At 36.5% G+C, this 21,497-nt stretch overlaps 1 protein-coding gene across 1 annotated transcript in view; it reads left to right on the plus strand.

Moving 5' to 3' along the window:
• Positions 1 to 21,497, plus strand: part of CFH (complement factor H) — a 61,494-nt gene that overhangs the window by 31,446 nt on the left and 8,551 nt on the right. The window contains exons 10-19 of the mRNA XM_007539760.3: positions 3,122 to 3,304; positions 4,300 to 4,476; positions 6,369 to 6,545; positions 8,241 to 8,423; positions 8,534 to 8,713; positions 10,039 to 10,206; positions 14,263 to 14,445; positions 15,470 to 15,658; positions 16,358 to 16,531; positions 18,149 to 18,325. Coding sequence (XP_007539822.2) covers positions 3,122 to 3,304; positions 4,300 to 4,476; positions 6,369 to 6,545; positions 8,241 to 8,423; positions 8,534 to 8,713; positions 10,039 to 10,206; positions 14,263 to 14,445; positions 15,470 to 15,658; positions 16,358 to 16,531; positions 18,149 to 18,325 — 1,791 coding nt within the window. The remainder of the gene's footprint in view (positions 1 to 3,121; positions 3,305 to 4,299; positions 4,477 to 6,368; positions 6,546 to 8,240; positions 8,424 to 8,533; positions 8,714 to 10,038; positions 10,207 to 14,262; positions 14,446 to 15,469; positions 15,659 to 16,357; positions 16,532 to 18,148; positions 18,326 to 21,497) is intronic.

Genomic DNA, 21,497 nt, shown 5'->3' on the forward strand with positions numbered 1-21,497 from the left:
ATTTCTATGAGATATTCTGATGATCCTTTTTTCCCTGAGTAGAAGCTTTTCAGTTTGATACTGTAATTCCTTTAATTACATCTACTTTTCTTGGTATTTGTGTTCTCAAAGAAGTTCCTTCAGCTAAAATAATAGATTGTTCTGTTTTTTTTTCCCAGGCATTTTATGGTTTCTGATCTAAAATTCAATCTTTAATCTACTTTCAGTTTACTTTTGTGCATAGTGTGAGAGTGATTCAGTTTTGTTCTTTTGCATGTGATTATCCAGTTTGCTAACCTAGTTCTGGAATAGACTTCTCCTGTCTCCATTTCATGCTCCTGCACTGTTTTGTATATTAAGTGTCCATATTTGTAAGGTTTATTTATGAGAACTTAATTTTATTCGAATCACATGTATGTCTGTTTTTATTTTAGTAGCACACTGTTTAGATTACAATAGCTTTGTGGTATGATTAAGGGACATGATACTTTAAGGAATATGATACATTAGTTCTTATTCTTTTTTTCCTTGGGTCTTCTCTGGTACTGCTTTATTCTAACACAGTTCTATAGAATTTGTTTCTATTTCCTTATATAATGCTGTGTTACTTTTGATAGGTTTTGCATTTCATAGGTATAGTGGTTAAGGCTGTATTGTAAATACATAATATACTCTTCGAGACCATAAGCATGGAATATCTTTCCATTTCCTTATTTCTTCTCTATTCCTTTCAGTAGTGACTTACAGTTTTTGATGTATAGGTATCTCACCTCATTGGTTAAATTTATTCCTAGACACTGAATTCTTCTGTTATACATTTGTGTATGGGAATGTTTGCTGAGTTCTGCCTTCGTATCTCACCTCCTTGGTTAAATTTATTCCTAGACAATGAATTCTTCTGTTATACATTTGTGTATGGGAATGTTTGCTGAGTTCTGCCTTCTGTAATTTACTGCTTGCATATGGAAAAGTATTTAATTTAATGTTAGTTCTACAGCCTGCTACTTTACTGACTTATTGTTACTTAGAGTTGGAGGATTTCTTGTGGCAACCTTTGTGTATTATCACACCATTTGCAAAGAGTGATGATTTCATTTCTTCCATTCTAATTCAGATCTTTTTCACTTATATTTTGACCTCAGAGCTATGATTAGGATGTCCAAAACTATGTTGAATAACAGTGGTGAAAGTAGACATCCTTCCCATGTTCCTAATCAAAAGAAAAAGCTTCCATTTCTCACCATTCTGTATGAAGTTGTCCAACTGCTTGTCTTTTAACACTGGTACTAGGATCTTCAGTCTCTGTTGGGAAAACCACGTATCTCCTTTTTATGAGGGTCAGTTTATTGAGATTTCTCTTGTTCTTTTTGAAGGAAACAATTCTCCTTTCTGTTTCATCATTTTCATTGATTGGCTCACAGATATCTGTGCCATAGATTCAGTCAGTCAGGCTTGAGATTCTGATCCCTCTCAAACCTCTCTGCTCATTCAAACTATTATTTAATTATTATTATTATTTTTACCAGAACACTGCTCAACTATAGCATGTGGTGGTGAAGCTAGAGAGGGCAGTTTATTAAATTGCTGTACACTGGGGTTGGTGGAAAAAACTGCAGCACACTCATTCAAACTGCATATCTTTGATACATTGTTTTTCTTTGTGCCCTTCTGGAATTTAGCAAGTTCCAGGTTTTGGGTACAAAGTTCAGGGACAAATTAATTAGGAGCTACTCCAGGGACCTGGGTGGTGGCACAGTGACTAAACCACTGAGGCCCAGAGTTCCATCCCTTGCACTGCATGTGTCAGAGTGATGCTCTGCTTCTCTCTCCCAACTGACTGTCATAAATGAACAATCAACCTTAAAGAGCTAGCAGCCACCTCTCAGTAGCAACTGAAAAAAAATTGGGCATCATGTGTGCCACCTGACTGTTTTCTAGTGAAAAATAGAAGCTGAGCTTTATCAACAGTTAACTCTGTACTCAAGTGGTGGACCAGCTCTGATAAATGTTCACACATCCATTCCTAATGCCCAGTTTGTTCATCAATGTCACAGGAGACAAGCACATTCTGGGCCTGCCGGCTTCAGAAACAAGCATTGTAGGAACCTGACTTGGAGTATCATTTGCAAAACTGGCAATTAATACCTTCACTCTTCTAGAAGAACTGAAAACAAAATTCTCAGAACCAAAAGCTGTGGTAGCTATGGCAGAAGATTCTTGATAACTATGGTTCACTGAATTCTGGATCCAGGAGATTAAAACTAGTAGATATTTAAAATCATTACCAGCAACTCCTGGATAGTTTCACTCATATGTGAAAGAGAAAATTAAAGCATCTGACCTTGCTGAGGAAAAAAAGTGAAGTGTTTTTCAGACTTTATAAGAATTATCATGATTGGAGGTGGAGGCACAGAACTTTGGTGACAGGTTCAGTAAACTACACTAAATATATCACAATTTTGTCAAACAAAACAAAACAAAAATGAAAAACGAACAATAAGCCATTAAAATATAATATTGAAAACTCTTTTCCAGAACAAGCAAGCATAAATAAATATATTCTTGGAAAGCACACACTCCAAGTTAAAATTATGGTATTCACTAGGATTCCAGGCCCACTAGATGCCTCATGATTTATTAGAAATGATTTTGAGTATTGTTTAAGTCATACTTTGCTTCAAAAAATTATAGTAACCTGTCTTCGTTTAATATCATCGAAATTCCAGCTTATATTTTCTGAAACAAGAACTTACATGATTGAGATTTTTATAGGTATTCTTAAGGAAGATACAGTTTTTAATTATTTACTTATTTAGTTTCCCTTTTGTTGCCCTTGTTATTGTAGTCATTATTACTGTTGTTACTGATGTCGTCCTTGTTAGGTAGCGACAGACAGAAATGGAGAGAGGAGGGGAAGATAGAAGGGGAGAGAAAGAGATGCCTGCAGACCTGCTTCACCACATATGGGGAGCAGGGGACTCAAAGTAGGATCCTAAATGCCAGTCCTTGCACTTCGCGCCACAGGCAGTTAACTCTCTGCCCTAATGACCAACTCCCAAGGATGATACATTTTAATATTATTTTAATACATGTACACTGTTTATTGAATAATAATCTTTTTCTTATGCTTTCTCCATCTTAGAAACATGTTTGAAATCAAAGCTAGATATTGAGAATGGCTTTCTTTCTGAGTCTGCCCCTGTGTATTATGTAAATAAGGAGACAACATATAAGTGTAAGCCAGGCTATGTAACAGAACATGGCAATACATCAGGAAAAATCAGTTGTTTGGAGCATGGATGGTCAGCTACACCTGCCTGTATCAGTAAGTAACTGGCTACTTTGTTATTACTGTTTCTGTAGAAAGTTTTCTTTGACTTAAATCTTAGGGAGGCAGGTGGGGAAGATGCAGCTGTAGTTCCATTTGAAAAGATCATTTAAATAGCCTAGGAAAATCAGGCAGGGATAGATAGCATAATAGTTAAGCAAAGAGACTCTCATGCCTGAAGCTCTGAAGTCCTTGGTTCAATTCCCTGTACCACCATAAACCAGAACTGAGCAGTGCTCTGGCAAAACAAACAAACAACAAAAAATAACATAAAAGAGCATAAATGTTTACCTTTCAAGGTTCATTAACTATAGGGCAAAATATCAGTCCATATTGAAGCTCCAACACCCACTACCCAACTATGTGGGCGACACTTCATAAGTGATGTCTCTCTCTCCCCTCCCTCTCTCTCTAACTGTCCATTCTCAATTTCTCTCTCCTACCCAATATAGTAGAAAGAGCAAAAATTATTGCTCCTAGACATCAAAAATTATGTTTTAAAGTAAAGATGCATAATGTATACTCTCACAGTAATTTAACCTATATAGTTCATATGTTTTCTACTATAGGATAAGTTCACTTTGAAAATCCTTGCGGTATGTAGAAAGTCCTCATAGATATATAGTAGTGGAAACAAAATTGTTCCTAGATAGTGCATAATTCAGTTGTGCTTAAATATCATTGAACTCAACAAGGGCAATAAAAGGTAATAAATAAATAAAATAAAAAATATTAAAAAAATATTATTGAACTAAAAAAATAGTTTTAATAAATTTTCACAAGGCTTAATTAAGTGTGAATATTTCTTTTCACTCCTACTCACTACTTCAGTGATTTGGTATTAGTATTCTTCAATGACTTTTTACTAGGTACTTGATTCATTAGCAATACTAATTCATGATGATTTTCACTTGAGTTGGGCCTTATTCAGTTTTATTCTCCATTCAATAATAAATAACACAAATGAAATATCCAATTCTGTTATGCACTAGAATCATGTGTTAAGCCTGTCTTCACAAATGCCAGAGGCAAAAATGTCAGCACGTGGTTTAAGCTGAATGACAAGGTGGAGTATGAATGCTACAGTGGATATGAAAGTAAAACTGGAAGTACCAGGGGTTCCATTGTATGTGGTGACAATGGTTGGTCTGACCAGCCTATCTGTTATGGTAAGTACTGTTTTTTTTTTTCTCTCTCTCTCCCTTTAGACTTTCTTTTGACAGGATATATAAATATATTACTTTTACCAGACAACTGCTCAACTCTGGCTTTTGGTGGTATGGGGGATGGAACCTGGGACTTTAGAGCCTCAGACATGAAAAGTCTGGTTTCATAGCTATTATGCTATCTCTCCCTTCCCAAGTCATTAAAATTAACAGTTATATAGAACTTCACTATAAAAAAAATGAAAAAAAGTCTGGGTTTCTCTTCTTGACTCAATGACAATTGGAAGAGGGGATATATATATATATATTTTTTTAATTTTTAATTATAACTTCATTATAACTTCACCACTGTACACCAGGTTTTTCAGATAAAGACACCATAGCACCTAAGCTTCCTTTAGGACAGTGGGGGCCAGGTTGGAATCCCGGTTGTGCACATGACAGAGGAAGCATCTGTCCAAATCAATATGGTGCTGAACTGAGGGGGCATCATTTGAAAGCTAAAGTAAATGATCTTTCACAAAGTACATTAAAGCAGTGTCTCTGACGGGCCTGATATATTATGGATTTGTCACTATGACATAATTCTTTATGTCATTGTAAATATGAGTTTTCACATTATTTAAAACTGAGTATTTAATGGGTGGGCAAAATAGCTCACTTGGATAGTGTGCTGCTTTGCCATGTGCGCAACCCAGCCTGGGCCCCGCCTCCACCACTGAAGGAGGATTGATACTGCATACTTTCTATCTCCACCTTACAAAAAAAAAAAAAAGCTAAAACAAAAAGCTAAAAACAAGACCAAGTACAGATTACCTAGGATATATCTATATAAATATAGATATATATTCCTTAAATATTTTGCTGTGGAGTTTCAGCGTTAAATCTCTTACATTCATGTTCATTTCACAGGTCCCAAGAGAAGTTCTTTATTATCCGACTTTGGCAACTTCTGTGGACTACTTTACAAATATTTTTTATGTTTTTTCTGCTTTCTCTGGTTAGAAATAAGATTTGAACCTATAGGGAAAATGAGTGGATATAGAGTGTTTCAAGCCAAGGTAAAAATATGTGCAAAGCTTTGACAAGGAAACAACAGTTTGAGATATCACAGTGAACAGATACAACTCTAGATATGGGAACAATCTGTAAACAGAGGAGATGCAAGGAACAGATTTGGATTTAATTTAGTGGTGCAAGATGCAAGTAATGTTACTATATATTGGGCATAAGAAAGCAGCAGATTAAGGGACTGACATGTTTGTTTCATAAACACTCAGGTAAATGGAGATCATACTCTGAAAGGTGGTGCTGGCAGGAGAGAGAACACTTCGGGAGGAACATCTTATCTTTTGAATGGGGCTCATTATGACTGAGTTGTTTGTGGACAGTTGAAATCAGATATGTCAACTGCAGAGCTGACTAGGTAGCACTACCCAGGAGACATGCATGCGGTAGCCTACCATAGTCAGGTTCTCCCTGTTAGGCATCAAAGACTTGGTGAGAGAGACCACCGCTCCAGTCTATGCTGCTTGGGGATTTTGCCTGGGGTATCACATATGGACACATACTACTTTTTCTTTAACGTATGTGTGTGGATGTAGGTAAAAATTGAGAGTCAAAAACTGTAGGAGTAAATTATCCCTTTCGGTGACAAAGTGATATCCAGTAGAAGCAAGTTGACTATATAAATAAATTTATTGCTTTAGAACTTAGACACTTTTCAGAATTTAGATGAGTTTAGAAGGTGTGTAGACATTATCATTTAATGTTTTCAGAGCTAGGACTGACTTGTACACGGAGTACACAGCACCTCGTTTAACAAACATTCCTAAGAAGTATGTTGGCCATGATTGATTATTCTCATTTAATTATCTGACTTTTTTTTCTTAAAGAAAGAGAATGCCAGATTCCCAAAATAGACAGATATTTAAGTGTTAATCCCCGAATTGAAAAACAAAAAGTTGGATCAGTAGTGAAATTCAGCTGCAGAGACAACCGTAAAAGAGTAGGACCGGATTCATCTCAGTGTTACCACTTCGGCTGGTCCCCTCAATTTCCAAAATGTAAAGGTAAAATCTTATTTTATCTTTTTGGACTAAGAATTGCAATTTGTGGAACATGATTTTTCATGTCTCTTATTTTAACATTGTTGACTTCTAGTGTGAATAGTTCTTATGCAAGAACCTGGAGATAAGCTTTTGAGTAGTATGTTCTTGGATTTCTTTATTTAGGAATTAAAGCTTCCATTGTGACCTGAAATATGTTCAGACTATCCCTAGATAAATATGTGTGAATTGATGCTGGAATGGTTTCTTTACCTTTGCCTGCAATTCCACCATTAGAGTTGCATATTGTAGGTAACATAGGCCTCATCTAAAGTTTTCCCAACAATGTCTAATCGACATACACACAGTTTATAGTCAATTAACTCACTAGATGACTTAATAAAATTTAAAACCTGCAGGTCAAATCCTTGCCTAAAAAAAATAATGGCAGTTTTCAAAATTTGTAAAATGTTATCATGGACTTGGAATTTTGCTATAATTTACACAACCATATGTTGTTAGGTATTTTGCATATCCTTAAAATATCTAGGCTGGGGCCAGGTGGTAGTGCAGGGGCTAAGCTTAGCACATGGCTCAAAGCCCAGGACCAGAGTAAGGATCCCAGTTCCAGCCCCTGGTTTCCCACCTGGATGGACATTACTTTGCAGGTGATAAAGCAGGTATGCAGGTGTCTATCTTTCTCTCCCCCTCTGTCTTCCCCTCCTCTCTCGATTTCTCTCTGTCCTGTCCAGCAACAACAGCTAAAGCAACAATAATAATAATAGCAAGGACAAGGGCAACAAAGTAGGAAAAATGGCCTCCAGGAGCAGTGCATTCATAGTGCAGGCATCGAGCCCCAGTAATAACCATGAATGTGTGTATATATATATATACATACATATATATATATATATATATATATATGCTATTGGACATATTTTTATGGGCTTAAATATACTTTCAATATGATAGTTCAGAATAACAGAACTAGGAACACAAAAGTATGGTATAAACATCTTATGTTTTCATGGTTGAAGACTATTAAGTGAATTAATATTTTACTTTTTCTTTATTGGGGGGATTAATAGCTTACAGTCAACAGTAAAATGCAGTACAACCAGAGGGATAAAGAATAGGAAAGCTTCCGGGAATCGGGCAGTACTACAGTGGGTTAAGCGCACGTGGAGCAAAGCACAAGGACTGGAGTAAGGATCCCAGTTCGAGCCCCAGGCTCCCCACTTGCAGGGGGTTAGCTTCACAAATGGTGAAGCAGGTCTGCAGGTGTCTGTCTTTCTCTTCCCCTCTCTGTCTCCCCCCCCCATTTCTTTGTGTCCTATCCAACAACAATGACATCAATAACAACAGTAATAATAACCACAACAAAAAACGACAACAAAAAAAAACAAGGGCAACAAAAAGGGAAAAAAAAAAAAAAACAGCATCCAGGAGCAGTGGATTCATGGTGTAGGCACCAAGCCCCAGCGATAACCCTGGAGGCAAAAAAAAGAATAGGAAAGCCTCCAATAGAGGGGATGGGATACAGAATTCTGGTAGTGGGAATTGTGTGGAATTGTACTCCTCTTATCCTATGATCTTGTCAATCATTATTAAATCAAATAATAATTCTCAACATCCATCAAAAATAAAGTATTAGTAAAGTAATTTTTAAAAAGTTTCCCATGCAGTTTCTCCCTTAATGACACAATGTTCCTACCACAGAGCAAGTAGAGTCCTGTGTCCCACCTCCTGAACTTCCTAATGGAGAAGTTAAGGGACTGCTGCAAGGAACATATGAACACAGTGACGTGGTGGAGTATGTCTGCAAGCCGAGGTTTCTGATGAAAGGCTCTGATAAAATTCAGTGTGTTGATGGAGAATGGACAGCCTTGCCTCAATGCATTGGTACTGTACAAACAATTACTATGATACACTTAAGTCGAATCTTCATCAGTGTTCATGAACAGGCTGAAACTATATATTAAAGAAGTCTTGTTTTCATGACCTTTTCTCAGAGGAGAAGCGTACATGTGGAGATGTACCTGAACTTGATCATGGCTATGCTGAGCCTTCTGACCCTCCCTACCACCATGGAGATTCCATAAACGTCACTTGCGAAGATGGATATACAATGGTTGGAGACAGATCACTCACCTGCAATCGTGGACTGTGGACCCAACTTCCTAAGTGTATTGGTGAGATTATTATTTCTTGAATTAATAATTATGACAATATATGCCAATTGAATAACTTTTATAAAAATGTATAATAGATATTATATAAAATATCATTATTTTTCTAAAAATATCCTTTTTAATAAAAGGATATTTGAAGCCATATTTTACAATTTGGAGATTTTCTTGAAAATGTCAGGTCTGCAGTTATAATGAATCCAAACTAGGTCAGTATGTGTCTAGAGAGGATGTATCAGCTAACAAGAGAATTTTATTAATATTTTTTCATTATTTTGACATTATTTATAGGTGTGAGAATATTAGTTTTATATTTGTAAGACTAAAATATGAGGAATCACCAGTCTCTCCCCCTGCCCCACACAAAGGTTTTATAAATGTTATTCTCAGGCCCTGGTAAACAAGTAAATCAAGCTGAGAAAGCACTCAGCAATTCAACTTCTATGGGCATCTTGCCTCTCTCAACAATATTTTTAATAAAAAATTCACTTTATTTGAAATCATTATATTTCAAATGAAATAACAAGAAAAATGTCAAGAAATATCAAGAAAATATCAAAAAATAACAATTAATATAACAGTGTGCAGGGAGGGGTGTGAGCTGAAGGCCCTTGAGCCAGCCAGTGTTATAATTTAGTCACAGCAGGAATTCTACTTGCTTTAAACAGATTCATGCACTTAAATTTGTAAGAGAACCAAAACAGACCTTTGGGTCACCAAGTCTTTGATGCCTGACCGGGAGAATGTGGAGGGCCATCTTTCACTGCTGCTGAGATGAGCTCTTCTAGGACTTTCCTGGGGGCCACATTCAGAGAACAGCATGAGACTTGGCCCCACTTATTTACTTATTATGCCAAACTGAAGGTAAAGCAGGCTTGTGTTCTATGAGAGTAGGCATTAAGATGAGAAATTTAATAGAGTTTGTTTCATGCATCAATAAATCCTTATAATTTGATATGTTACTTTTATTATTATTTTATTTATTTATTATTGTATAGACACAGAAAAAAATTTGAGATGGAAGGGGAATATAGAGAGGGAAAGACACAGAGAGATACCTTCAGCTGTGCTTCACCAATCATGAAGCTTTCCCCCTGCAGGTGGGGACCAGAGGCTTGTACCTGGGTCCTTGTGCATTGTAATGTGTGCACTTATCCAGATGCACCTCCACCTGGCCCCCTAGTATATTCCTGAATGCAGTGAATTATGAGGAATATATGAGTTGTTGACATTACAGGAATTAATTTTCACTTCATTATACTACTAACTATGATGATTTTATAGTAGTCTGTGCTTACAGTCTCCGTGTGAATATCTTCATTTTATAGCAACAAACGAACTTCTGGATTGTAAACCATCAAATGTACTTACATCTCCGCCACCCCAATCATCATATAGTCATAATTTTAAACTAAATTACAAATGTAGAGGAAAATCAGAAAACAAGCAATCAACTTGTATAAATGGAAACTGGGAACCTGAAATTAACTGCATGGGTAAGCTTTTGTTTGCTAAGATTTCAAAATATTTGTATATTTCTTCCTGATTTGTAAAAGCAGTGTATTTTTTGTATAAAACAATTAGCAGTTTACTAGTGCAAATAATTTTCAAGCTGGAAGCTAATTTAGTAGTAGTTAACCAAGACTCTTGTTTATAATTATTAATTTTATCATGTGCACTAGTAAAAGAACAAACTATGAAGAAAGCTAAGCTGGTGACTTCATTTGTTTATTTTTATTGTTTTCTCTATTTATAAAAAAATAAGTATCCTCACTGTCTTCTCTGGCACATTTCTTGTATTGCTGATATTCTCCAGATTTTGTTTAGTTTAGTTACCTTTTGTAATTCTGTATCATTTTACTGTGGGAATAGCTATATACAATATAGTCACTGATAAGTGGGTTGTACACATAGGTGAAATCATGTAATGTTTTGCCTTTCTTCTTCTATGTTCACTGTATATAATATTCTCCCGTCCCTTCATTTTGTTGTGAGTAGCAAAATTTCAACATGTTTGTTGGGAAATGACATAACCTGTGTCCATATCTTAGCTACTGTAAATAAAGCTACAATAGATACTATAACACAAATAACTTCTGGTTGATTCATGTTGTTTGGATTTACCCCAAAATAGGGGGTCTCTGAATTATCTGGGTGTTTATATTTTACTTTTTCTTTCCTTTTTCTCTTCTTTTTAAATTTTGACTAAACAGAGAGAAGTTGAGAGGTGATGGGGGAGAGAGAAATACCTGCAGCTTTCCTTCACCTCTCAGAGTTTCTTTCCTGCAGGTAGGGGGAGGGGATTTGAACCTGGGTCCTTGTTCATGGTGTGCATTCAACCCTTTGCACATCCACCAGGACCCCGTTTTTGAAGTTTTAGAAGAAGCTCCATACATTTTCCTCTTTCGTCTTCTACGGGCTTATATACATCCCTACCAGCAGTGTAGGAGGATTCCTATTTCTTCACACCCTCAACAGCACTCGCTGATACTAGCCATTCTTGTATGCATGAAACATTTTATTGTAGTTTTGATTTGCTTTCCCCTAATAACAAGTTATTTCACAATTTAGCCTATTGTAGTTGATGGTTACACAGCAAATATTTATAGGGAGTTAGGTTCATAGGTTCTTTCTATTTTCTTTACAATCCTTATGGCTTTAGTTTAGTGTATCTTAATTTTGGAGTATAGTATAAAATTGGTCCTTTAATGAGTACATACTGACCTGCACTAGCAACATTTTGGGAAGACTTTGAAATGAATATCAGTTGATTTAGAAGTGTTAATTTATTGCTGGATGAGCTATTCAGTTAATCTTTTCAGTTATCATACTATTACTGCTACATTGCCGTGATAAATGTAGCCTCATATTAGATCCTTGAAGTCTTATATGTGGTCTTAATTGTGTCATTAAACAATTTTAATGACACTAGTCTTCCTATTTTCATAAAAAATCCGGTAAAGCCTACAAATTTCTATAACTATTTGTCTGTATGATTCAAAGATAGCCTGTATAATGAAAAAAAGACTAGAGTGTTTGAACACCTAAAGATACTGAATGCTCAATACACTTAGACACCAAACATACTGTGTGATATTTTAATCTTTTGGAATTTAGTTTCCCTTTTATTGTACAACATATTTTTGGTCTTTGTAATGGTTCCATTTTTCTATGAAAGCATAAATATACTCTAAATATTGGATCAATTTAAAGCTATTCACGATTTCTTTAAATTTATAAGTGTTTGTCTTGTTTAATCAATCAGAATATAAGTACCATGAGTACTGCCAACCAGGACTGTGTGTTTATCTATAATTTCTATAGTCCTATCAATGCTGATACATGTACTTAGATGTATATTGGATATATACACATTTGTTATTTTGTGTTTATGAGTTAACCTTTTGTAATTATAAGATCTTTAAAATATTTTGGAATTCTGATCATACTGAAGTCTATATTGTCTTACTTTAATAATCAATTTAAAATAATTGACTGTTTCAATATGGTGAAGGGATTAAAAATCTAAGTATGCAATATCTTCAAGTCATTCACTCTAAATTAAAAACAAAAACAAAAATAAATCAATATTGACCTTGGATGTTCAGTTCATTCAAGCATCTCAAAGTTACAAAAGGAAAGAATTCCTTATGAAGGATTTCCTTACTGAACATTCTTTAAACAAAATGACAATGATCATAATACACAGAAATGTATGGGGTATAGGAAAAACAAAGATATTTAAACTTTTAAGATATAATAGCAGATAAAACAAAAACAAAATTAAACTCTAGGACAAACCTATAGCCAATTACGTATTATAGTATGGATGAGGATAGAAAATATTCCCTAAGTATATAAAAGGAAACCACAATTAAATCATAAATTGTTATAATAAGGCAGCTAAAATGTTCTATTGTGATTTTTTTTTTAGGATGTTTTGAGTTAGATTAACCTCTAGCAAGGTTTATGATGAAACAGTGCAAATAAAGACTATTAGGGGGTAAAGTGGTTAACAGCAGACACAGAAGAAAATAAGTCTGGGGCCTGGAATGTGCACACTTGATTGAACATATACATTACCACGTGCAAGGATTGATGTTCAAGCCCAGGATTGCTTGAAAGTGATGAAATGGTGCTTTTTTAATTTTCCCTCTCTGTCTTCCTTTTCCTTCTCAATTTCTCTTTATCCTATCAAATGAAAAGAGGAGAGGGAAAGTAGGGAAGGAAGGAAGGAAGGAAGGAAGGAAGGGAGAAAATAGAGAAAGAAAAAAATGAAAGAAAGATGGAAGGTAGGAATTAAGGAACAAAAGAAGTAAGGAAAGAAGGAAGCAAGGAAGGGAAGGGAAGATGAAAAAATAGAAGGAAAAAAGGAAAGAACTAAAAAGAGTGCGAGAGAAAGAAAGAAGAAATGAAAGAAGAGAAAAAAAAAAAGGCTACCAGGAGTGGTACATACAGCAAGTACTAGCTGTCCCTTTGGCGGCAATTAGAAAAAAAATGAAGAAGCAAACAAATCTTGGCAAAAATACTGAAAAATAAGTTGATATTTAAAATAGGGAAAGACATTTTTTAATTAAATGTAAGCTCCTATTGACTTAACTTAGAAGTATACCATCAGAAGGTATTATCAAGTATGAAAAAAACTGTTTCTCTGTATTGACTACATATGGTTGGAAAATTGAAAGTATCTACAAGACTTTCCCAACTATATTCACATAAAGCCTTTAGCTCATAGAAGGCATAGTATGAAGTGAGAAAGCAAAGTCAAAGTATTACAGTGAAAACCTAAAGCTTCCAGGTATTGTCATCTGGGACTTCACTTTAGTTGAATAGGATATGTTTTGCCTTCAGATTTTCAACTGCCCAAATATATTGACGCCATCTCAGATTTATAAGAGTTTAGCTACATGTTTATAAAATGGTCTTTCCTATCATACTGGCAATGTAACTATAAAGTCAGGTTGTGTGAGCTGTATACCGGGAGCATTTTATCTACCTCTATATCCAATCCATTTGATGATGGTTAGTGGATGTTTGTAAAATAGGGATTCTGACATCAGTAGTACCGGCCCTTGAGTAATTCAGTTAGGCATGTCTGGCCGGGCAGACACAGGATTTAGGTTTGAGCCCCCGACTCCCCATCTACGGGGGGGGGGGGGTCACTGCACAAAGCAGGTCTGAAGTGTCTTTCTTTCTCTTTCCCTCTCTATCTCCTATTCCCCTCTCAATTTCTTTGTGTCTTGTCAAATAAAATGGGGAAAAAGGCCAATAAAATCTTAATGCCTAACAATAATTAAAATACAGTCACATTCATTATGCAAGACTTATCACAGGAAATATAAAAAGAGGAAGCTATAAGAAACACAAAAATATTTGTAGGTAATAGGATATAGGATAATGCCATACAACTGAAAATATAACATTGCTACTGGATTTTAAATTGTTATTTTATCAGATATAATACAGTTATTGGATTTTCAATTTATTAAGTCATCTTTCTAGTCTTTTGACTAATAAATTTTAATCAGGAAATATAATTTTAATATTTTTAGAAGTACAGACACAACCATGTGCACCTCCACCTCAGATTCCCAATGCTGAAGCCATGACAACCACAGTGAATTATCAGGATGGACAAAAAATATCTATTCTCTGTCAAGAAAACTATCTAATTCAGGACACAGAAGAAATCACATGCAAAAATGGAAAATGGCAGTCACTGCCACATTGTGTCGGTCAGTGTTGTATAAGTAACTCTGGAAGGTGTTTTCAAATGATGTTAAGATTCCCTGTGATTTGTGTGAACCAAAATGATGAAGATCTCCCGCATTATATTCCACTTTTCTTGAAACAGTAAATGACAAGTTAAGTCCATAAACCAATCAGCATTTGTTCACTTTTACTGTGAAATAAATACAGACCAAAGCCTGGGGTTTGGGCCCATGCACATGACCCAGCTTCCAGCCCACCCACATTGCACTGAAGGAAGCTTCAGTGCTGTGATCTCTCCAACTTTCTACTCTCTCTCTCTCTCTCTCTCTCTCTCTCTCTCTCCCTCTCCCTCTCCCTCTCCCTCTCCCTCTCCCTCTCCCTCTCTGCACCTCTCTGCCTTTGTACCTCTATACAAAAACAAACAAAACAAGAAACTGGGTTTCTATGTAAATACCAGATGAAATTTGTGTTAATGTATATTTTACTCCTCTAGTTGTAAAAAAGCAAGACCAAAGGAGCAAGTGTATGACAATATAGTTATTGTGGAGATTGAATCTTGCAACTTATAGAATCAGCTTCACTGTGGGCAGGAGGGGAGGCAGGAGGGACACATACATTTGATGGTGGGAATGATGCTAATATACACTCCTATTAACTCATAGTCTCAAATTAAAAAAAAAGAATCCTACAATTTTTAATTTTTTCTCAAATTTAAATTAATCTTTATATTTTAATGATTTATTTTATTTACCACATGACAGAAACTTTCATATGAAAGTTGACAGACACACACACACACACACACACACACACACACAGAGAGAGAGAGAGAAATCAGTGTATCACTTCAGTAATGTGTTGCTGGGGACTCAACCAGGAACCTCAGACATGCAAGTCTGATGCTGTAACAGATTCTCTTTCTCAGTGTTCAAGTAGTTAATTTCTTTCAATTGTCTTTATCTCAAAGCTCAAATAGCTCTTGACTGCATTTTTTCCACTTTAACATTATCTTTGTTCTTGGTCTTTTGGTCCCTATTCTTCATATAGAAAAAGTCTCATGTCCTCAGCCACCTCCTGTACAAAATGGACAAATTGCTTTGGAAAAAACATTTGAGCAGGAGCTTTACCCACATGGCACCAAATTAAGTTACATTTGTGAAGAGGGTTTCAGGATATCTAATGACGATGGGATAACGTGTCATATGGGAGTATGGAGTTCTCCACCTCAGTGTACAGGTGAGGAGAGCGCCCAACAGCAATACCTTCAGTCAGCTCAGGAGAAGTCATTATCATCAAGGTTATGTGCCACTTGTTGATCTTTGAGAATCTCAGTCTATTTACATAGCACATATGACACCATGTTTGCCTAATCAATAAAACTATTATTCACCTAACTGATTATTCCAGAACTACTTGTAATACTAACATCTCTGTATTGTGACTGAACATGTTGTGGAATTAAACCAGCTATATATATAGGGAGACCTACTCATGCCCTGCTCCTTTCATGCAAGTATTATATGTCTGCATTATCACATGTACTTGGCATGTTGTGTTTAATTTGTCACCAGGACAACTGATTTAACCTTCCTTCTATACAGTATGCTTTCTGATTTCTTATAACACAATATTTTCTTAGGTTGATTGATTCTCTCTCTGTTTCCATTTGTTATTCATATTTAGTTCAGAGAAGCACTGGTAATCTCTGACATAAATACTCTGACATTTTTAGTTCTAAGTTCAAACTGACAGCTGGATGAAGACTAGCAGGGTGACTTAGGATGCACTGGTGCCCCTCCTGTGCCGTGGTGGAAGCTCCTGTGTAGTCTTTTTTCCCCCCAAATAAAACTATTAAATCTATATTAAAGAAAATGTATACTTATGACCAGTACATACTGTTAGGAAGCATAGACTCATTCTTCCTTTTCTCTGTAGGACTTCCTTGTGCACCTCCACCTGAGATTTCACATGGTGTCTTGTCTGAGAAGGCAGACAGTTACCACTTTGGAGACCAGTTCACATACAGTTGTGTCGAAGGTTATGGGATTAACGGAGATCCATCCATAACGTGTTTAGGAGCAAAGTGGTCCAGTCTACCAGAATGCATAAGTACAGTGTACTCATTCTTCTATCACTGACTAATAGCTTTAATTCAGAATATATGTTGCACAAATAGACAACTAAACAGTAAGCAGTTTGGTAATTCTGGAATATTCTGCATTCTGATATAGCTCAACTTGAATAAGATTGACATGAGTCAGGTTATATTATTTTCATGTTATCTTGTATGCAGCTTCAAATTTCTTATTATGATTAATTATCAGACTTATCATTAATTATCAATCTCATCATCATTCAATTCTCTGCTAGTTAATCACATATAAATATATTGATATACCTTTCCAAAATATTTAACATGAATAAACTTAAGATTTTGAAAAATGCAAAAATGTCAAAACAGATGTGCTATTTTGCTGCATGTATGAGCAGACAACTTTGAATATGAGAAATATAATCTCAAACACTATGTGTATACATATCTAAGTTTTTACCATCACCGTTGCCCTGTCATGATTCTGATAAATGTAGAATTATTCAATGTAATTAAGACAGGATTTGGGAGTCGAGTGGTAGCATAGTGGATTAAGAGCAGGTAGTGTGAAGGGCAAGGACTGGCTTAAGGATCCCGGTTCAAGGCCCAGGCTCCCCACCTGTAAGGGGTTCGCTTCACAGGCAGTGAAGCAGGTTTGCAGGTTCTATGTTTCTCTCTTCCCCTCTTGTTTTCCCCTCCTCTCTCCATTTCTCTCTGTCATATCCAACAACAATGACATCAATAAAAACAATAATAATAACTACAACAATAAAATAAAGTGAAAAAAGGGAATAAATAATAATTCTAAAAAATTCTTTAAAAAAGGGGTCAGGCGGTAGTGCAGAGGGTTAAGCACACATGGCATAAAGTGCAAGGACCTGCATAAGGATCCTGGTTTGAGCCCCCAGCTTCCTACCTACAGGGGAGTCACTTCACAGCTGGTGAAGCAGGTCTGCAGGTGTCTATCTTTCTCTCCCCCTCTGTCTTCCACTCCTCTCTTGATTTCTCTCTTTCCTGTCCAACAACAAATGACATCAACAACTACTATAATAACCACAACAAGGCTACAACAACAAGGGCAACAAAAGGGGAAGAAAAACATGGCTTCAAGGAGCAGAGCATTCATGGTGCAGGCACTGAGCCCCAGCAATAACCCTGGAGGCAAAAAAAAAAGTTCTTTAAAAAAAGACAGCATCGGGAGTCGGGCTGTAGTGCAGCGGGTTAAGCGCAGGTGACGCTAAGCACAAGGACCCGCATAAGGATCCTGGTTCAAGCCCTGGCTCCCCACCTGCAGGGGTGTCGCTTCACAAGCGGTGAAACAGGTCTGCAGGTGTCTATCTTTCTCTCCCTCTCTCTGTCTTCCCCCTCCCCTCTCCATTTCTCTCTGTCCTATCCAACAACAATGACAACAATAATAACTACAACAATAAAACAACAAGGGCAACAAAAGGGAATAAATAAATAAATATAAATATAAAAAAATATATATAAAAAAAGACAGCATCACTCACACATATTTCAAAATATAAGAAAAATGTCATTGAATTTCGTGCTGTATGTACTCGTTATTTTGGAATATAATTAGTTGTCATACTTTGATTTTAAAAGTGTAGTAAAAATGCTTTTTCTTTCAGACACGGACTGTTCACAATTACCCAGCTTTGACATTGCCAAACCCAAAGGCCACACAAAGAATGTATATCATTCAGGAGAACAAGTGTCTTATGCTTGTCCAGAGTTTCACCAAATGGATGGATCCAATATTGTGCAGTGTATTAATGGCAATTGGACAGGAAATCCAACATGCAGAGGTAACTCTGGGGAATGTCTAATTAGCTGATTAAAATGTCTTTTAAGTATCACAATATGCCGCTGATCATGTGCAGCTGCCCTTCACATCATTAAATGTAGACAGTTTTTAATGTTTGAGTAATGTGTTAATGCCGATTGAGTACATCATATATTTCTAAGGAAGTACTTGTGTTTATTTTTCCTGGAGTCTAAAATTGTGATTCACAGGTCGGATGAATAAAACTGAATCGTTATGCCAAACCATCAGTTTATTGTATTTTTTTGTGGATTACAAATTGTTTGGCTAAAAATAAGTTATATTCTTTTTACTATAGGCAAATATCCAGAGAAATCTATTATTTATTTATTTTTTTGAATGAAAGTCTAGCAGGATTTATTATCCTTGGTTGAAACCCTTTTTCATACAGGACTCAACAGATATCTTGCCATTCTCTTCTGGCATTTAGAGTTTGAGTGGAGAAGTCTGCTGATAATCTTAGGGTTTTCTCCTGTATGTGACTTTTTCTTTTTATTTTGCAGCCTTTAGGATCCTTTCTTTACCCTTACTTCTTTTCATTGTAACTATGATGTGTCTTGGTGTCTTCAGGTCTGGGCTGATTCTGTTTGGGAATCTCTGGGCCTCTTGAATCTTAATGTCCTTTCTGTTGTTTAGGTCTGGGAAGTTTTCTTCTATTATTTCCTCTAGAATCTTTCCTTCCCCTTCCTCTTTTTCTTCCTCTGGCAGGCCAATTATAGGAATGTTACTTCTTTTGAGATCATCCCATAAGTCTCTGTTGTTTTCAGTGTCTCTCAATCTCTTTTTGAGCTCTTTTACCTCTTTCTTAATTTTCTCTAACTCATCCTCTGTCTGGCTAATTCTGTTTTCTGCTTCTGTTAGCCTGCTTTCCCTTCCCTCTGCTTCTTTCTTAAGTTTAGTTATAGTATTAGCTTGTTCTACTAATTGTCCTTTTAGCTCAGCTATTTCAGCTTTCATTTCTCTAATTACCTCGAGGTAGCTTGTGTTTTCCTTCAGGAATCATCTGTTGTTTCCCTAATTCTGATAGCCCTTTCCTCCATAGTTGTCTTCATTTCTGTGATTATTAGGTTTACTATTGCTTACATACTTTTCTTATCTATGGTTACTTCTGACTGATTTGTAGTTTCTTCTGGGCTCCTGTCTTGATTTATTGTGGTAGTTTTATTTGCTCTTGATTTAACCATTTTTGTTTATTGATTTTTTTAAAATTTCTTTTCTGTCATTCTTCAATTTTTGTGTTTTGAGTACAAGCCACGCTATATTAAATACCTTTATGACAAATGTAGTCACCCAACCTCAGAAATTACAACAATAGTAACTTAAGCAAGGATTGATGCAGTTCAACCAATACCCGTTAGCCAAACAACACCTCCAGCTCAAGAAAAATAGCAACCAAATCTAAAGGAAAAAGAGAAAGGAAAAAAGGGATAGCAAGAATAGACAATTATGTTAAATTACTGTCTGATGTAAATATTAGGGATAGGAAGAGCAGAAAGGGAAGTAGAGAAGAGAGACAGACACACACATAGTCCACTCTGAGTCAGATTCCTTCCCCCAAATAATTCACAAACAAGTATCAGTGAATTCAAAAATCAAAAGGAGGAAGAAAAGAAGACAAGAACAAGAAAAAAAAAGAGTAGTGAAAGTGAAGAATTTTTTTTTTTTAATTAGATAGTTGGAGGGAGAAAGGAGAATGGAGGGAATAGGTAAAGAGAAAAAAGTTCCTTTCACTCTGGATAGGACACTCAGTCACCTAGCAATGGAGAAAACAACAACAGTTAATTTTGGTCAACCTGAAGAAGGGGGCAAAAGGGACACAGGTATATAATAATAGTAATAATAAAGTAGAATAGAGTAAGAAACACTAACAGTCAGTCTGCAGCTTGGACTGCTTCTGATTGGTTGCAGGCAGCCTGAGCAAAGATGGCCAGTTGTAAGAAGTATCCAAAAAAAAAAAAACAACCTCCAAGTAGTCTTTCCCAGGCAGGGATGAGGCTATGATTGGTCAGGTATTTTGTCACTCAAATAGAGCTCCAGCCACTTTAAAAAGAGAGAGAAGGAAAACAAAAAAGAGAAGGTTTGGAATCATACCCCTGGTGAGCCAGGAATCTTGGTAAAGGAAACAGATCAGCAGGGAGCCTGGTAGGAGGCTGTCCAGCCCCTGGGTGCTGGTTCTGGGGTGGGAGGGAGGGGTGAGCTTAAGAAATAATCAAAAGATTTCTTTTTTGCCCCCTGGCCTCCGTTTTCTTTTCTTCTCTTTTCTTTTCTTTTCTTTTTTATATTTATCTATTTCCTTTTGTTGCCCTTGTTTTGTTGTAGTTATTATTATGGTTATTGATGTCATTGTAGGATAGGACAGAGAGAAATGGAGATACAAAGGGAAGACAGAGAGAAGGAAAGATAGACACCTGCAGACCTGCTTCACCACCTGTGAAGCAACTCCCCTGTAGGTGGTGAGCTGGGGGCTCGAACCAGGATCCTTATGCCAGTCCTTGTGCTTTGGGCCACTTTGCACTTAACCCACGCCACTACCACCATACTCCCTGGCCTCCGTTTTCTAACTCAGGAGTGGTCTCACCCTTAGGACCTCTTATTCACCCTCCTGCTGACGGCCCAGTATCCTACCCTAGCTAGAGAATCCCCGGTCACAAGCTGCTACTTGGAGTTCACACCAGCTGCTGTTTGCAAGTTGCCATCTTGGCTCCGCCCCCCCCTTTTTTTTTTTGCTAGCTAAAACAATGCTGATCAACCTTCTAATGCAAAGTAGGGAAGCCAAAGAACTAAAGTCTAAATATTTTTTTTCTTGTTTTTGTAGTTATTATTGTTGTTGTTGATGTCGTCGTTGTTGGATAGGACAGAGAGAAATGGAGACAGGAGGGGAAGACAGAGAGAGGGAGAGAAAGAGAGACACTTTGCAGACCTGCTTCACTGCCTGTGAAGCGACTCCCCTGCAGGTGGGGAGACTAAGGCTCCAACAGGGATCCTTCTGCTGGTCTTTGCACTTTGCGCCACATGTGCTTAACCCGCTTCACTACTACCCCACTCCCTGAAGTCTAAATCTATTATCAGTATTACCTTGTCCTCCTCTCCTATGTCTTGTATGTAAATTTAGTAAAATTAACAGCCTTTCCTAACATATTCTTTGAATCCCTCTG

Source organism: Erinaceus europaeus, chromosome 19 (genome assembly GCF_950295315.1).
Source record: "Erinaceus europaeus chromosome 19, mEriEur2.1, whole genome shotgun sequence".
Lineage (NCBI taxonomy): Eukaryota > Metazoa > Chordata > Mammalia > Eulipotyphla > Erinaceidae > Erinaceus > Erinaceus europaeus.